Raw genomic sequence first — 15,132 nt, 5'->3', positions numbered from 1 at the left:
CTTCTGTTTAATTAAAATTAATCTGATAGTGAAATGCAATTCCAATAATGACATTTTGTGTTTTTAAGAAGGAAACACAAGATGTATTGTTCACACTATAGAAACACGTCTCTACGTGTCATGAATAGTTTCCCCTGCAGTGCTTTTTAATAATTTGCTTTAAGAGTTATCTAATAGAAACCTGCACTTGAACTGTTCATAAATTCCATCATCTGTGCTGAAGCATCTTCTATTTCTTAAAAATGTATGTGTTTAAAGTCTGTAGTTTAATGTTTCAATAATATGCCCCAGTTTTTATGATGAAAACATCAATATTAATATGTTTACAGCTCCGTGTAAACATATGTTGCACAGAAATAAACTCCTGTGATACACTGCTCTTTACTTCTTACTTTCTTGTGCTTATAAAGCAAAGAAAAATTATTTCTTGTTGTGGTAAGTATTAGTTGAATGGAAAGGAAAACACACAATGCTGGGTTTTGTCTTCCCTAGGTGGTAGGTTCACCACTGATGTAATTCAGTTTGTTTGCTTTACAAGTTCTGGCAGAATGCTTGAATTCCTATAACCTCATTTTTTTCTTTTTAAACAAAAAGATAGTTACACAGGAAGCATAGCTGTACTGGAAATAAACAAGGGTTATATGATGTAGGTGGAGAATAACTGGCAGAGTTAAATGTGGGTGTGCTGCTAGAATTCACCTGCCCAAAGGAGGTGAATATTAAATAACAAAAAAGTTCATAATGGATGGTAAATAAACATGAGAGAGCAGTTCATTCAGGCTAAATAATCTTTCCAGATATGGTGTGATTTTGACTGTTAAGATCTAGTATTTTGAGTTTAACTCGGAAGACAGATATATAAAACTTGCTTGCAACTGTGCTAATTACGCATCCCTCTCAAAAAGCTCACCAAGCACGTCAAGTCAGACACATGGCACAAATGAGCTGTGTTCCGGTGATGAAACTCCTAAGGTGGCAGTATCCCTTAATAAAGAAACAACCTTTAAAGCAACTCTTTTTACCTGTACTGTCTTTTGAAACTTTTCTTCTTGGAAGATAAATATTTGAACTTTCCTTCTTTGCTGCTTCTGGCTAACCTAGAAGTAGCCCTTGAGGAGTTTCCATTCTCCTATATGTTGTAGAACACAGATGAATGGCAACATCATCACATTTAGGGCAAAAAGATGTTCCAAAGAAAATTTATCTTGAGGCAACTGTGTGATATGGGAAATTTCAGACTAAACAATGGATTCTTGAGAAAAGTAAACTATGGGATAAATAGTTACATGATGAAAAGTGTCAGAAAACCTTAGTTACAGGCAACACAAACTGCCTGTTAAATGAACTGCAACAACACAAAAATTCCACTGGAATTTGTCTGAGTGCAGACTTCCTCTGTGAGTAGAGCTATGAGAAGGAGGTGGAAGAGCTACCAAAAATTGTTCTAAAGCTACTTTTTCAGTTACATATTTAGTTTAAAAATCTAAGAATGACTTGCACCTTTTTCAGAGAAATGTTGTACTCTGGAAGAACAATTTTTCAAGGGTTTCGCTAGATGTAGTAAATGTTATATGGATCTGCTGTTGAGCAATAAATGATCATAAAAGGGATTTTCTTGGCCCTCATCTGTGACTACAGGCACATTTTGAAAAATGAAATGAGGAAAGCCATCATAACAGAAGAGACTAGCATCACTGTTAACCAGGCATGATAGGTTTCTTGGGTTGTTGATCTTAAAATAAATTGAAAGTTAAAACAGACATTCCTCTTAATTTTAGTAGCACTTTTTGCAATATCTCCATTGACTTATGGGTTCAGTTCCTGCTTGGAAAAATTTTCCTGAAAATCCTGGTGGATTTTAAGATGGCTCTTCATCCTGTAGTGTATGCTAAGGGCCGGGTGGTACTGTTCAAAAAGTAATTAGCTTGACAGCACTGTAATTTATGAAAACAACTGCTAAATATAAATGTATTTCTGGAGCTGAAAGAGGTGACATTTGTATCTGAATTTATAAGACAGAGGTACAAGATATAAGGAAAGCAACTTGTTGGTAGCTGTGCTATTAAAATTTTTCATGTTCTGTTCACTGTAGTAGTTCACAAGGATTTCTTCCTGATATTTCCTGGTTTTGGATAAAATAAAGGTGCATCAGAAAAGGGATCACAAAACATTAATTGCTTAAATTAGTGATTGTTGTGGGGTGGCACCCATGCCTGTCTGTCTTATTTTATTCAGTAATGTATCTGTATGTTGTTGAACATTTCAGGAACCAGCTATTGCATGTGCCCTTCAAACACTACCAGGTGAACTGCTCTGACTGGTTGCTGAAAATGATCTGTGGTGTAGTGGACATTCGCACTGTTTATGCTTCCCACAAGAAGGCGAAAGCCTGCCTCATCTCTCGCATCAGCTGTGAGCAAGCTGGTGTCCGGTTTCACATTCGAGGGGTCAATGATGATGGACATGTGTCTAACTTCGTTGAGACAGAGCAGGTAAGCAGATGTATCCAATAGCTTTGAATAATTCAGTCCACTCAAGTTTAATTGGGGCAGAATTTCCAACAAGAATTAAGGGACTTGAGCAAGTGTTTTTTCCAAGAATATTTTAACTATTATTGAATAACAGGTCTATTTGTTCTTGCCCGTTAAGCATTTCTTTGTGATCTGTTCTTTTTCTGTGTTTCTGACTTTTCCATGCACAAAATTTTCACTAATACTTCTGATTTTTTCTCCTCAATGTGAAAGTCTGGCCATATGATATTGTAGTGAAATATAGACATGGGTTTTTAAACCACTCAGAGGCCTCTATGTGTTAATTCATGCAAAATCCAACACGTGTAACGGTAAGTTTCTCAATTGCATGGAACTTACTTAGAATCATCAGTCATGAGGCCCGCGTATTAAACAAAAGAATGTTTTGAAATGTTCCAGAATAAATGTCATACGTTTATATGTTCTGCAAACATTTTAAAGTACATTTTTTCTAAAATTCATCATATTGCCCATGCTATAGAGTGTTGAGGAACTAGTTTGAAAGACTTTTTTATAAAGTTGTGGTCTCTACACTTCAATTCTCTTTCATTCATTTTAAGTATCTCTGTTAGTCCATACCGCCAGGTTTGCTGGGCTAGCCATTGAAAGTCTCTTGCACTACAGTGGCATAACTATTTCTATGCTCGTGCAAAAGAATTTTGTTAGGGATGTGGGGGGTGATTTTCAGCAAAGACTAGACCTGAGATTTGCTTTTGGCTCTAAGGAAGTCACTTAGAATCATATAAAATTTTATGATCATACATATTAATGTCTCCTGTCTGCCTTATTGGATTGAAGCCATCACTTCCTTGTACAGTAAGTTTTTCAGCTATGAAATGAGGGTGATTATTAACTTCCTGCCTCACAAGACTTTTGCAGACAAGCGGGCAACGTTTATAGAAGGTAGGTAGCGTATGCTGTGCTATGGTGAAGAACTCTCTGCGGTCAAATATATTATTCTAGTTTATAGATATATATAAGCTGCCCAGCAAAGGAGCTGTGTTCGCTAGGAGTCAAATCATCTTTGGCTAGTAAAGAAATTGGAGAAAAAACATCATCATCTCAGAGTCAGGCAAATTCCAGTGTAAGTCATTTTGGAAGAGACCTTGCTTTATATTCCCCTTTGCATTGTGGGGGATTCTCTCCAGTGAGAGGTGGTATGACACAGTTTTTATAAATAGATGGTAAAAACCTTATTTCCAGCTGATGCTGAGACAAACTGTATGGGTGAAATGCATTCAGCAGGCTCCCTTGATTGACACAGCCAAACACAATAACAGAGTCAGTTGCTTTTATCACACATGGTTTAGCTTACTACCTTGAAAGTAAACAAAGAGCAGTGGACCCTGAAGAATCTGAAATCTTCTGTGCCAGCTGAAATGAGTGCTTTCTTATTCAAGTCTAATTACCTTTTCCTTTTTGAATAGAAGTAGTAATTACTAGCAGTCAGAACCATCATACAGAAATGTCTCTATAAGCAGAATAGATAAATGGCTGGTAGTAGTTTTCAACAAAGGACAAGGATCTGCTCCTAAAATTTGGTTGTTTTCAGTATCTTCTGGGCAGATCTACAAAACTGTGTATGTAGCGTTGATTGTTTTTTATATGTGTATGTATGTGTCTATATACGTAGGTGCACATACAATGCAAGTAGATTGCTTATATGATGCTCGTAAGGGGAGGCTGGTGAGACATCTCTATGTGACGCAGTGAGTATAGCATAGAGACACTTAAGCTAGCTGTGTCACTACTTGGTCCAGAGGAGTTATGGCTGTGTCTCTGTAGAACTGTGCCTGACTGCTGAGGGTGGCATCCCTCCTCAAAAGTGCCCATACTTTAGCACTAGTATTTCCTCATGGCATTGCGTGAGTGTAGCAGCTCATGCTCAGTGCTGCCCTTTCCGTTATCCCTTTGCATGAGGCAGGCATGCCTTCAGGCACCTGTTTGTCCAAAATCCAGCAGTGTTTGGGTACTTTCAAAATTTCCTTAAGATGTTGCCTTCATGGTGCAGCTTTAACCTCTTCACCTGGTTCTGCCTAAGGACACATGTAGAGCTACCTTAGACTCGACAGTGCTGTGTTGCTCAGCAGAACACCTGGAGGAGTTGCAGACTGCTGTTCTGCAGTCTGCTGGTGAGGTTTGATCCCCAAAACATGCTCAAAGCATGCATGATGTTACATGTGTGACTTTCTGCCCAGTGGTCAGAGTTCTCATCGGAGATGTGGGTGGCTTTTTGCTCATGTCCTTCCTTTTCCTGGTTTGCTTGCATTTTCAGTAGGCTGACCTGGCAGCTTTCCACTTAGTGTTCAGGCTTCCACAAATTCTGCTTGTTGGATGCCAAACTTTTCCCCTGCAGTGCTTGGGTCTCTAAAGTCAGCCTCTGAATTCTCTGCTAATAATTCTCTTTTGTGCCTCTGCTCCAAAGCAACTGTAAGTCCTGCAGCATCTATATCTTTCTGGAAAGTCTGTCAGTGCATTGGGAGATGCAGGTAGGTCTGCTCACCAAAAAGTGGAATTTTCCTCTGGAACTTGGGAACAGAAGAACGGTCATAGGCCATTTTAAGTAATAACTTGGTACAGTCTACTATTTTAGTTGAGTGCCTTCTCATGAGCATTAGTGCAAACTACATTACTCAGGATTTGAAGAATGTTCTCTTGCTGAAATGCAGAGGAAAGAAAATGTTAGAAAGGATTGTCAGCTTGCTTTCAGATCAGTTTCACATTTGCGGCACTGCACTTAGCAGTTGTCTATGGGAAATACTTCTGCTATTCGGCTCGCTAGTTGGGTCAGAACTAACTCATTCCATTTAATTATATTCCTGGAGTACATTATGTTGCAAATGATTAGCATGAAAAATAAGATGGCCTTTGCATCCCAGCAGAAAACCTGAGGATTGGCTCCTGGTGAGTGGCAAAACAGTACTTGGTTGCTCATGCTTCCCTTAGCTGGGGCTGGGTTAGGCTCTTCACCAGAACTGCTGTGCTTTGTTCCCATTCAGCAAGGGGCTGCCGTGAAGTGGGAGGACTGAAGGCTTTTGAGTGTTTTGCAATTGGGTAAGCAAAAGCACAAGGGTGAAATGGTTATAGGGTGAAAGGCTTCAGTAGGTTGAAAATTATAACAAGGGTTTGCAGTTTTAAAGGATCATGTGTTTTTGTTTGGTTTTTGTTTTTAAAGGAGAAAAGAAGGTTGCTGTTGCTAATGGTGATAAACACTAGTTGCACCAAGCTGCGTGTCCTAAGAAAGCAGAGTTGGGCTAACCACTGGGATGCCTGAGATCCAGCTGAAGCTGGCATCCACTTACCATTAGGAAGGAAGAGTCCTAGAATAAACTCTCTCCTACTTTCATAGTAGACTACTGACTAATCGCCTGTGAGGTAATATCTTGGCTGAATAACATTTTGTTTCCATTTGCTGCAGCCTGTACAGTATAATGGCATGCTGGCTGTGTGCTTTCATGGATAAATAGCACCCTAGGATTCTGAAAAGCCATTCTGACTTTTCCCCCTTTGTAGGAATTACTTCTAACGTTTTTCTGGTTTTAGAAGAGGAAGAAACAATTAGTCTTATCTCCAAGCAGCTCTTTTATGCATAGATGGTATGCTTTTGTCTCCCACTGAGTTAGCCTTGTGGCATTTTAGCTCTGCAATGAGTCATTTTTTGTGGGCTCACTTAACTGCTGTGACTCAGTGTTTGAGAAGGGGGGAAAAGTTAAATATCTCACTTCACTTTTGCTTTTCAAAACAAAAAAGCTACTAGTAGATATTTCAGATATTTGATCATTTGGCTTGCATCTTTACAAAGAAAAAAAGAAGAAAGAAAAAATGGTGGGAAAAACAAAATATGAAGGGCAGAGAAAAGAGGGCTTTTTTGAAATCCCTGTAACATGTACTTCCAGATGTGCTGCCAGTATTTTGTAATGGGATGGTAGTCCTTTCTACTTGCAGTGTTGCAGTTAATCCTCAAGTAGTTTTAAAATCAGTCTCTGTTTCCCCATGATAGCTTAAATGTTTCTCTTCACCCTTTCTTCGTCCCCTAGTAATTCCTTAAAGTTGAGACTGTATTGCATTCTTTCAATTCTTTTCTGCTGATAGCCTTGAGAAACAAGCGTGCTTTTCTTCATTTAGTTTGTGTGCCTGTCACTGTTTACATTTCAGCTCCTCCCCCAGTTATCCTCCAAAGAGTCATGCTAAACTCTTAATACCTTAATATGTGACTTACGGGGAACAACTCTAATTTACCAAAGATAAATGAATGGTTTCAGTTGTTTTCCCCGTCATGGAACTGTTCAATAAAGAAAATGGAAACCCTGACAAGGCATTAAAAGGAAATGCCATGAGTTTGGATTAACTTTCCCATTCTTCCATTTTAAGAAAAAAATGTCGGGCATGGATTAAGAAAAATGATCCCTATTTCACAATAACTTCTAGACCATGTTGGATAGCTCTCCAGGAGAGGAATGGATGCAATCATGTGGTTAATTTATTTTCTGGATCAAGTTTTAGTATGGCCCCAGAAGGGGCAAAGAGGATTATTTTGGCAAGTATATCCTTGGATCCTATGGTCTGAGTTAAAGGGACTCACAGAGAGGTATGTTTAGGCCATCTGTTATCCATGCTCTTTATGGGTTGTGTGGCAGAGCTGGGGATCCCAGAACAAGCCATGTGAGTATCCATTTCATCACGGACTGTGTCTCTGTGTGCCCCTTGAGTCTGTAATGATTTTGCTGTTTGAAGTTGTGACTGGATAATTATTTCCCTCTAGTGAAGCTGAGTGATGGAGATTAATGAATAAATTATTCCAAGCGGTGAATGGGCACAGCACACTGGGATTAGAACACCAGCTGGTTGATGTAGATGTTTGCTTCTTGCTCAGAAGCAGTACCAGTTTGCTTCTTGCTCAGAAGCTTACTAGCGGTATCTGTGCATGAAGCTTGTGTTACCAGGAAAGGTCCTTGGATCACAGGGGCAAGGTCTGGCCCTATGCAACAGAAGAGAAAGATTGAGAAACATCCTCTTGAACTGTCAGCGCTATCACCCTTGATCCTGGACTTGGAGAAAGAGACCAAAAACAGAGTCCAAGACAACAGAAGTTGAAAGAAAAACATGGCAAATTCTAACACCAGAGGTCAGAGGACAGGCAATTTATTATCAAGGCAAAGAGGTCCTCCACATGGATTAGGTGTCTAGTTGCTATTATGTTGTCTGATGGGAAACTGCAGGAAATGTCTGAAAATCCATCCAGCTAACTGGATTGGATTGTTCTATGGCCCAGACCCTTTGAAATTAATGAAGTAGTCCTCAAGTGTTTTGAGGATTTGATAGGAATGAACATTCTCCCTGGGACAAGTAGGCAACAACTGACTGTCATTTTGGATCTAAGACAAAACAGAAGACTCCACAATAGTTTTATGAAGCCCATAGACACAAATTTAGTGGTATGTATCAACCCTAATTACAAAGTGTTGTCCAAAATGTAACTGATTGTTGTTGAACTTCTAGAGGAAAACTGGTGTGATCTTCTTGGATGTTTTTCTTGTCCACGAGTTAAAGAAAACAGAGGACAGGAAAATTCTGGAAATAAAGTGCTGTTTATTTTTCTTTAAGATTCTTTTCTTAAAGAACTGTTCAACTTTTGTGTAGTGCCTTAGAATAAGAGAAATGGATTTGCTAGAGGACAGGGTAATAAATTCAAAGCTAGAATGACAAAAAAGTAGGACAGATGTGCGCTTATAGAGAACATGACATTGTGAAAAAAAATGATCAAGGCTTGGAAGAATATGAGAAAAGTTCTGTACTTATCCATGCACAAATGCTGGAATTGCATAAGCAACAAAGTTGGAATCTTTTATTTATGAGTGTAATTTTAACCTGGGTATATTATCAGTGCTTATTTAAGATTTTAACAAATGGAGTTTCTTATAGTGTATATAGGTGTTAAGATTATGTCCATTCCTGAACTGGAAAGACATCTTAGTCCTGGTCTTTCAACCTGCTTGCTTAACAAGTCTGCTGGTAGGAAGGCTGTTGCCACTATTATTATAAGGTCAAGGGGCATACATAGTAGAAGGCAATGTCAAGATCAGGGGTCATGTTCCTTGGAGTGGTGAATGAAGGATAGTGGGTATTGCTGAAATTCAGAGAAGATTTGCACAGTTGTGATGATTAATGAAATGGTTACAGTCTGCTTAGGAAGGAATGACTGGCAGAAAAGGGTGTTATTCTCCCACTCATTAAAAAATCCTAGGTCTTTTTCCAACTCACTGGCAGCTTGGAAGAAAATAATTTTGGATTCATCTGGGTCACAAGAATGAGGCGAGAGGATTGTGAAAGACCACAGAATTGCTCCAGAAAACAGAATAATGAGCCCTGTAAGTAAAAAGAAAAAAAAAGTACTAATGTTGAGAACTTTCTGGTGAATTACTATGTTGGAGAGGCCATGCTCCCAGTTCAAAAACCTGAATTTCTAAAAGCTACATGGCAATGTGCATAAAAATGTCAGTTTCTTTTAAATGCCCTATCATCATAGGGGAGTTCTGTATTAGACCTCATCCTGACAGAGGACCCCCTCAGCCCATCACATCAGGGTGTAGGCATCCTGTTTAGTCACAGGAATGATCCCCAAACAGTTTGAATTTTTGTTGTTGTTCAGTTCTCCAAACGGACAGCTTAATAGAGTAGAAAATAATTAGAAGACGTAATGGGTGAAAACCAGTGAACAGAAAATGTAAGTGATAGTAGTAACAAACATCTGTTAACTCTTACAATGTTGAATCACTAATAAGTGGAAATATGAGCGTTTGTTAATGCAGGAAGGCAGAAATGTTTGGTCAGTATTTTTCTTCAGTATTTGGCATAAAGAAGGCAGGTTATATATTCATGGTCTGTAACTGATGAAATACTTTCCATTTAAACTGTAGCTCAGGAAGATGTTAAACTACAGGTATTAAATTTATTATTATTATTATTATCCTTTAGTCAGTGGGTCTAGAGAATTTGCAGCTGGGACTTCTAAAAGAGCTGGCTAAAGAGATAACTTGAGCTATTGATTTTTCCATTAGTTATGGAAACAGGAATGTTCCAGAAGATTGTAAAGAAAACTGATCCTCTGTAGCAAGCTGTTTGAGCAGCCAAACTGTACTTCATATAAAGCTTTGTCTGTATTCGTCATCATTAGATGTTTCATTTCAAGTCATTCATTGCAAAGGTGATGACTGTTGTCAAATTTTGAAGTGAGCCAGTCCTGACTCTCTCTTGTGTAGATTCAGGACCTGATCCTCATTTACTATGAGTCAGGATAATGCTGGGGCTGTCACTGGAGCTACGCAAATCTGCTTTACCTTATAATTAGCTCCTTTGGGTCCATGACTGTGAGTGAAAAGATGATTCAGTGTTTAGAAGTCACTGACTGATCTTGGTATGACCTGTCTCAGGGAGGATGTGATAAAGAGGAAGAAGGTGGGCCTGCTCGCCCCTCCTGTAGTCCAACTGCAGGATGAACTCACCTGAGCACAGACGCGCAAAGAAAAGGTGCACCAGTGTGTTTCCATGGTAATTAGCTCCTGCACTCAGGTACCTGCAATGTTTAGAAAACTTTAGTGGCAGAGTGTGTTTTAGAGCCGTGTTACTCAAACCATGAGGCAGGCCTCACAAGAAAGCTTCTCTGAGCAACAACCTCTCTTGCAGGGGGTTGTGCTAGGATGTGATGCAACAGAGAAGGGTTCTTAATTTTTTGGTGTGAAGCTAAAAACATAGAAACATACAGTTTTGCACTACATCTGTGCTAGCCATCATTCTAACACTGACATTGTGTCCCTGACAAAGCCACTTAAATCTTTCATCTTAGTGAAATGAGGATAGTTGTAAGTGCTCTGCAAAAATATTGTAAAGATTAGTTAGGTAAAACTGGTGACAGAATATTACCCACCTCTCTGGTGTAGCTATACTTCTTTTCACACGTGTAGCTCTAAAAATTGTACATTGGTGGTGATTATAAAGATGAGAGGTCAAGGTAAATGGAGGCATTTCCCCTGAGCCCCCCAGCCAGGACATCTAGTGGCAAATCCAAAAGCACAAACCACATTAAAGCTGTGGAGTAACCCATTTTCATGTTCTTTTCTATTTTGGGAGCTACTAGCCAGCTGGCAGCAGTTGCGCTAAATTATATGATGTGGTTAGAGAAGCAGTTACCTGGATGACCTCGATACCATTCCTCCACAGAGCTACATAAGACTCATTGTCATGCATGAGATAACAGTGATGTGTATCATGTATCCCCCATGGAAAACAGCCAGGATTCCACTGCTAAGTATAGGCCAGGGGAATGAGCCGGGCTTTGCACAGTTGCTCTGTGGTCATACCGAATCTCAAGATAGTACCTTTTGTGCTAAGTTAACATATAATGTAATGCTTTGTTTGGGGGCTGGTGGATGGGGAAGGCAAAGGGGGAAATCAGCCTTTGTACTTTGCATAGATTTGACTCAAAATCAGCTTGTTAGCAGTGATCGTAAGAACAAATACTGAGGGAGAGTTTGAGGTCTGATTAGGGAAGGAAATGGGGAGTTTGGAGCCTCTCACTGTAAGCCTGCTGGAAAAGAAGTAGATCACATGCTGTTCACTGTATCTCAGAATGGGAGTGGCGAAGCTGCTGGTTTCACTGAGATTTATTTTGACACCCTGACAAGGCACAACATGCAGTGAAATAAGAAATAGTAAATAAAGCAAGAGATAAGCTTATCCCACACCTGACATTACCCATCATTGGTTGCAAGGAGCAATGACATTTTGCACAGTTAAATTTTGCGAGAGACAGAGGGAGAGTATATGGCTGGTCTTCCTGAGTGTCTCTACCAGTAGATCAAATCCATCTTCATTGTGGATGGGATTCCTTCCTTCTTGCCAGTGGTGGTGTTCTAAATTTTCTTTTATTTCTGGTGAGTAGTGAATTGAATCTGCTGTGATGACATGAAAGCAAATACGTTGTGCTTTGTTCCACTGCCTGTGAGACTATGGAAAAGTGACTGAGCAGTAAGTAGATACAGTGAGATACATGGTTTACTTTTTTTTACCCTTTGAGTTCAGTGTCTTAAACTGTCACCTGATGAAAGGGTCACAGACTGATAGCTCTAACTGCAGAACTCCCTCCCTTTATTTTATTTTTGCAGACAATTTACTTGGATGATGATGTCTCTTCCTTTGTGCAGATCAGAGGTTCTGTTCCACTATTTTGGGAGCAACCGGGGCTTCAGGTAAACAAACAATCGAAAAGCCTGCCTTACTTATCTCTCTTGCTACTTATAGTTTAGAAGTTACATAAAATTTAATTGTTATTTTAAATGAGCTGCAAAGCTCATTCTGTGAAAATGCTGAGCTCTTTCATTTTAGATTTACCTTGTAGGAAATTTTGCATGTTTAGATAAACAGAACTAAACCAGGCAAATGGCTATAGTTAATTTAAGTTTAACATTTTCATGTGTTTGTGTGCCTCTACAGGGAACTATTTGTAAGGGCTGTATCCTAATGTCCTAAGCTGAAGCTTACAGCATTATCTTTATAACATTTTCAATTTGATTTGGAATAACCTTTCCCTATGAAATGCCTGGTTGGCTTGATGATATTGACCTCCACAATAAAATTGTAGTATCTAGGGATACCAGGAGCTCTATAGGAGCACGTTACCTTGAAACAAAGTGTAATGCCTGGATGGTGTGTTTGCTAGATTTCAGTCAAAAGGGTGATGATGATCTAATCTGATCTTTGCAAGGCAGAGATGTAGGATTTCATCAGGAGATTATTGCATCAAGCCTAGTGGGTTACATATGGTCTGTGACTTAGAGTTTATATACAGTTACAAGCTCAAATAAGAATCATCCTAGCACTCTCTGGAATTGCTTAACAGAGGGGTAAGCAACTGGAATGAGATGCACATATATGCATATATGTTAGTAGAGAGAATACATAATATAACTGTTTTTTTAGATACTGTGAAAGTTATTTGATACTTTATCATTAAACCTAGCACCATTCAGAACTACTGCATTTAGTGTGAAAGGAAAGTGACTAAAGGATCTGTGTTCCCTCTGTTAGCACCATCCAGTGCAATACTTGCTTCTTTTTATAAAGCAGGTCTGCCTGTATGGTTGTGCACATGTCCTGCCCATGGTGTAGCTGTATCCAGCACTGTAGTTCTGTATGTTATGAAGCCATAAAGCTTTTCCCCGAGTATTTTTGGCTAATGGGTAGCATGTCTAGTTAAACGGAATTTTCAACCTTTTAGTAGGGACACAGTCTGTTTTTTTGCCTGATCTGGATTAGATTATGTAGCTTTCATTTATGTTGGTGAATACTCATAAATTCTTCCTTGGATGTGAGTGTGCTGGTACCAGTGTTAGAAAGAATTGCATAAAACAACCTCATGAAAAACAAAGGGAGATGGTGAAGTACAGGAAATGATGCATGATCCTATAAATAATTAGCAGTGTCATTTTTGGAGAGGAAAGAAGCCTTCTGCATACTGTAATAACAGTAGCTAGCATTCAAAAAGAGCTTGAGGCTACTGTTGTTAACATCTCTATTAAAAGTCCTATTAGATTGATGGCACAGGATTTCATCTTTCATATTTTCAGAAGGACTGTTCTGATGCTTTTTAGTTCTGTAAATAATGAAAGATGAAAGAACTCAGGACACACAACCCATGGAGCTGGCATAACTGCAGCCTTTTCTGCCAAGTAAAGGGCAGGAAGAATGCTGGGCACACGGCATACTCGTGTGAGGCAGTGTGGGATATTTGCTAGAGGAAGCTGGTGAAGGGTTGTGATTTGTTTGGGCATAAAAAAAGATGTGTAGGTATCCCTTTGCTTAATGATAATTGTGTTTTCACTTGCAAATGTTGTCTAATAAAAGCTGTGGCTTTTGTTTTAAGGATATTATATGTGGGGGTGTGTGAAGTCTGTTAGAGGTGTCTGGTGCTGTTAAAGGGATTTTTTCCTCTGAAGGAAAAAGGGAGACATCTAGTGATTTAGGACTCTAGCAATTTAAGAAGTTATTTCTCTCTTCTCTTTCCAATATTTTTATTTAGGTGGGTTCTCATCGTCTAAGGCTTAACAGAGGTCTGGAAGCTAATGCTCCTGCATTTGACAGGTAAGCTTCGTTCCACTTCGGCAATAGCATAGCAGCCTGGCGTTTAACCAAGATTCCACAACTTTATGCCTTCCTAGTAAATCCTGAGAGATGTGAAACATCTCTCCGATAATGTAGCCAATCCCACAGGTGTTGCGGATTAAGTGGGTTTACTTTATTTATTCACTTATTTTGTGCATTTTCCTTTTGTTTTCAATGGTAGTTGAATTAATTTGGTCTCCTAGCTTGTTTCTGTGAAAGCTAAGAAATACTGAGTGGTATGTATCTGTGTAACCCTTTGTGAGCCAGCAAATGTGAATTTACACTTAAGGTACACAGAATGTGTTCTTTACCACTGTAACCCAGGTAATTAAAAAGTAAACACTGCTTCCTCTCCAATCTGGATTTGTTTTTCTCCTCATTGTTTTACTGCTATATAGAAATAACAGTGTCTTACTCTATGATCAGTGTTCTATGATGCTGTCATGCTGATGCTTTTCTACTTTACCCAAAGACTGGTTTGTAAACTTTTTTAAACCATTAATACTCTGCTTGTCAGCTGGAAACTGTAAAAAAAAGCCATACATTAGCTTGATTCCTCTGAATGGCAAACTTTAAGGGCAAACTCCCACAGACATCAGTGGGAACGTTGCCTGAAAAGGACATGAAGGATTTGGCCTGTGGGAAATTTTCAACTTGTAAGTGCCAGGTCATGTGATTAATTTCTGTTTTGGTTTGGTTTTGGCAAATCAGAGTTTATGTTGATTTTGGGTAAGGCCTCTAAATTCCTTGATTGTATTTACTGCAACTGTTAGCAAACATGCCATTAGTGACTGTTAATAGTTTTGCAGCACTGAAGACCTCAAACAGGCATTAGAATCTAAAGGGACTATGCACCATAGCAGTCGCTGCTCTGAAGGGTCTTAGCCTATATTCTCCAAACTTTTTAAAGCTCTTAAATCCTACTGAATTCAAATGCCTTTGAGACTCATAGTCTTGTGGTCACCTGATGCCATGGTAAGTTGCCCTGCCGGTGTCCCTGAAGCTCCATCTTAGAAGTTTGCATTCCACAGCAGAGATAATTTATGTAAGATGATGTTCTGGTTTTGTCTGGGATAGAGTTAATTTTCTTCCTAGTAGCTGGTATAGTGTTATGTTTTGGATTCAGTATGAGAAGAATGCTGATAACACACTGATGTTTTCAGTTGTTGCTAAGTAGTGTTTAGACTAAGTCAAGGATTTTTCAGCTTCTCATGCCCAGCCAGCAAGAAGGCTGGAGGGGCACAAGAATTTGGGAGGGGACACAGGCAGGGCAGCTGACCCACACTGGCCAAAGAAATATTCCATACCATGTGATGTCATGCCTAGTATATAAACTGGGGGGAGTTGGCTGGGGGCACGAATTGCTGCTCAGGAACTAACTGGGCATCGGTCGGCGAGTGGTGAGCAATTGCATTGTTCATCACTTGTTTTGTATATTCCAATT

General features: G+C 39.3%; 1 protein-coding gene across 4 annotated transcripts in view; it reads left to right on the top strand.

Annotated features, from left to right (window-relative positions):
* SYNJ2 (synaptojanin 2) overlaps positions 1-15,132 on the top strand; it is a 70,692-nt gene that overhangs the window by 20,541 nt on the left and 35,019 nt on the right. For 3 of the 4 annotated variants that reach the window (XM_075035906.1, XM_075035907.1, XM_075035908.1), the window contains 3 exons: positions 2,267-2,492; positions 11,693-11,776; positions 13,606-13,667. In XM_075035906.1, coding sequence (XP_074892007.1) covers positions 2,267-2,492; positions 11,693-11,776; positions 13,606-13,667 — 372 coding nt within the window. Of the gene's footprint in view, positions 1-2,266; positions 2,493-8,344; positions 8,900-11,692; positions 11,777-13,605; positions 13,668-15,132 lie in introns of those variants that run through there. The other variant, XM_075035909.1, reaches the window with a different exon arrangement.

This window comes from Buteo buteo, chromosome 9 (genome assembly GCF_964188355.1).
Source record: "Buteo buteo chromosome 9, bButBut1.hap1.1, whole genome shotgun sequence".
NCBI classification, from domain to species: Eukaryota; Metazoa; Chordata; class Aves; order Accipitriformes; family Accipitridae; genus Buteo; species Buteo buteo.
This window is presented reverse-complemented; position numbering and strand designations above follow the sequence as displayed.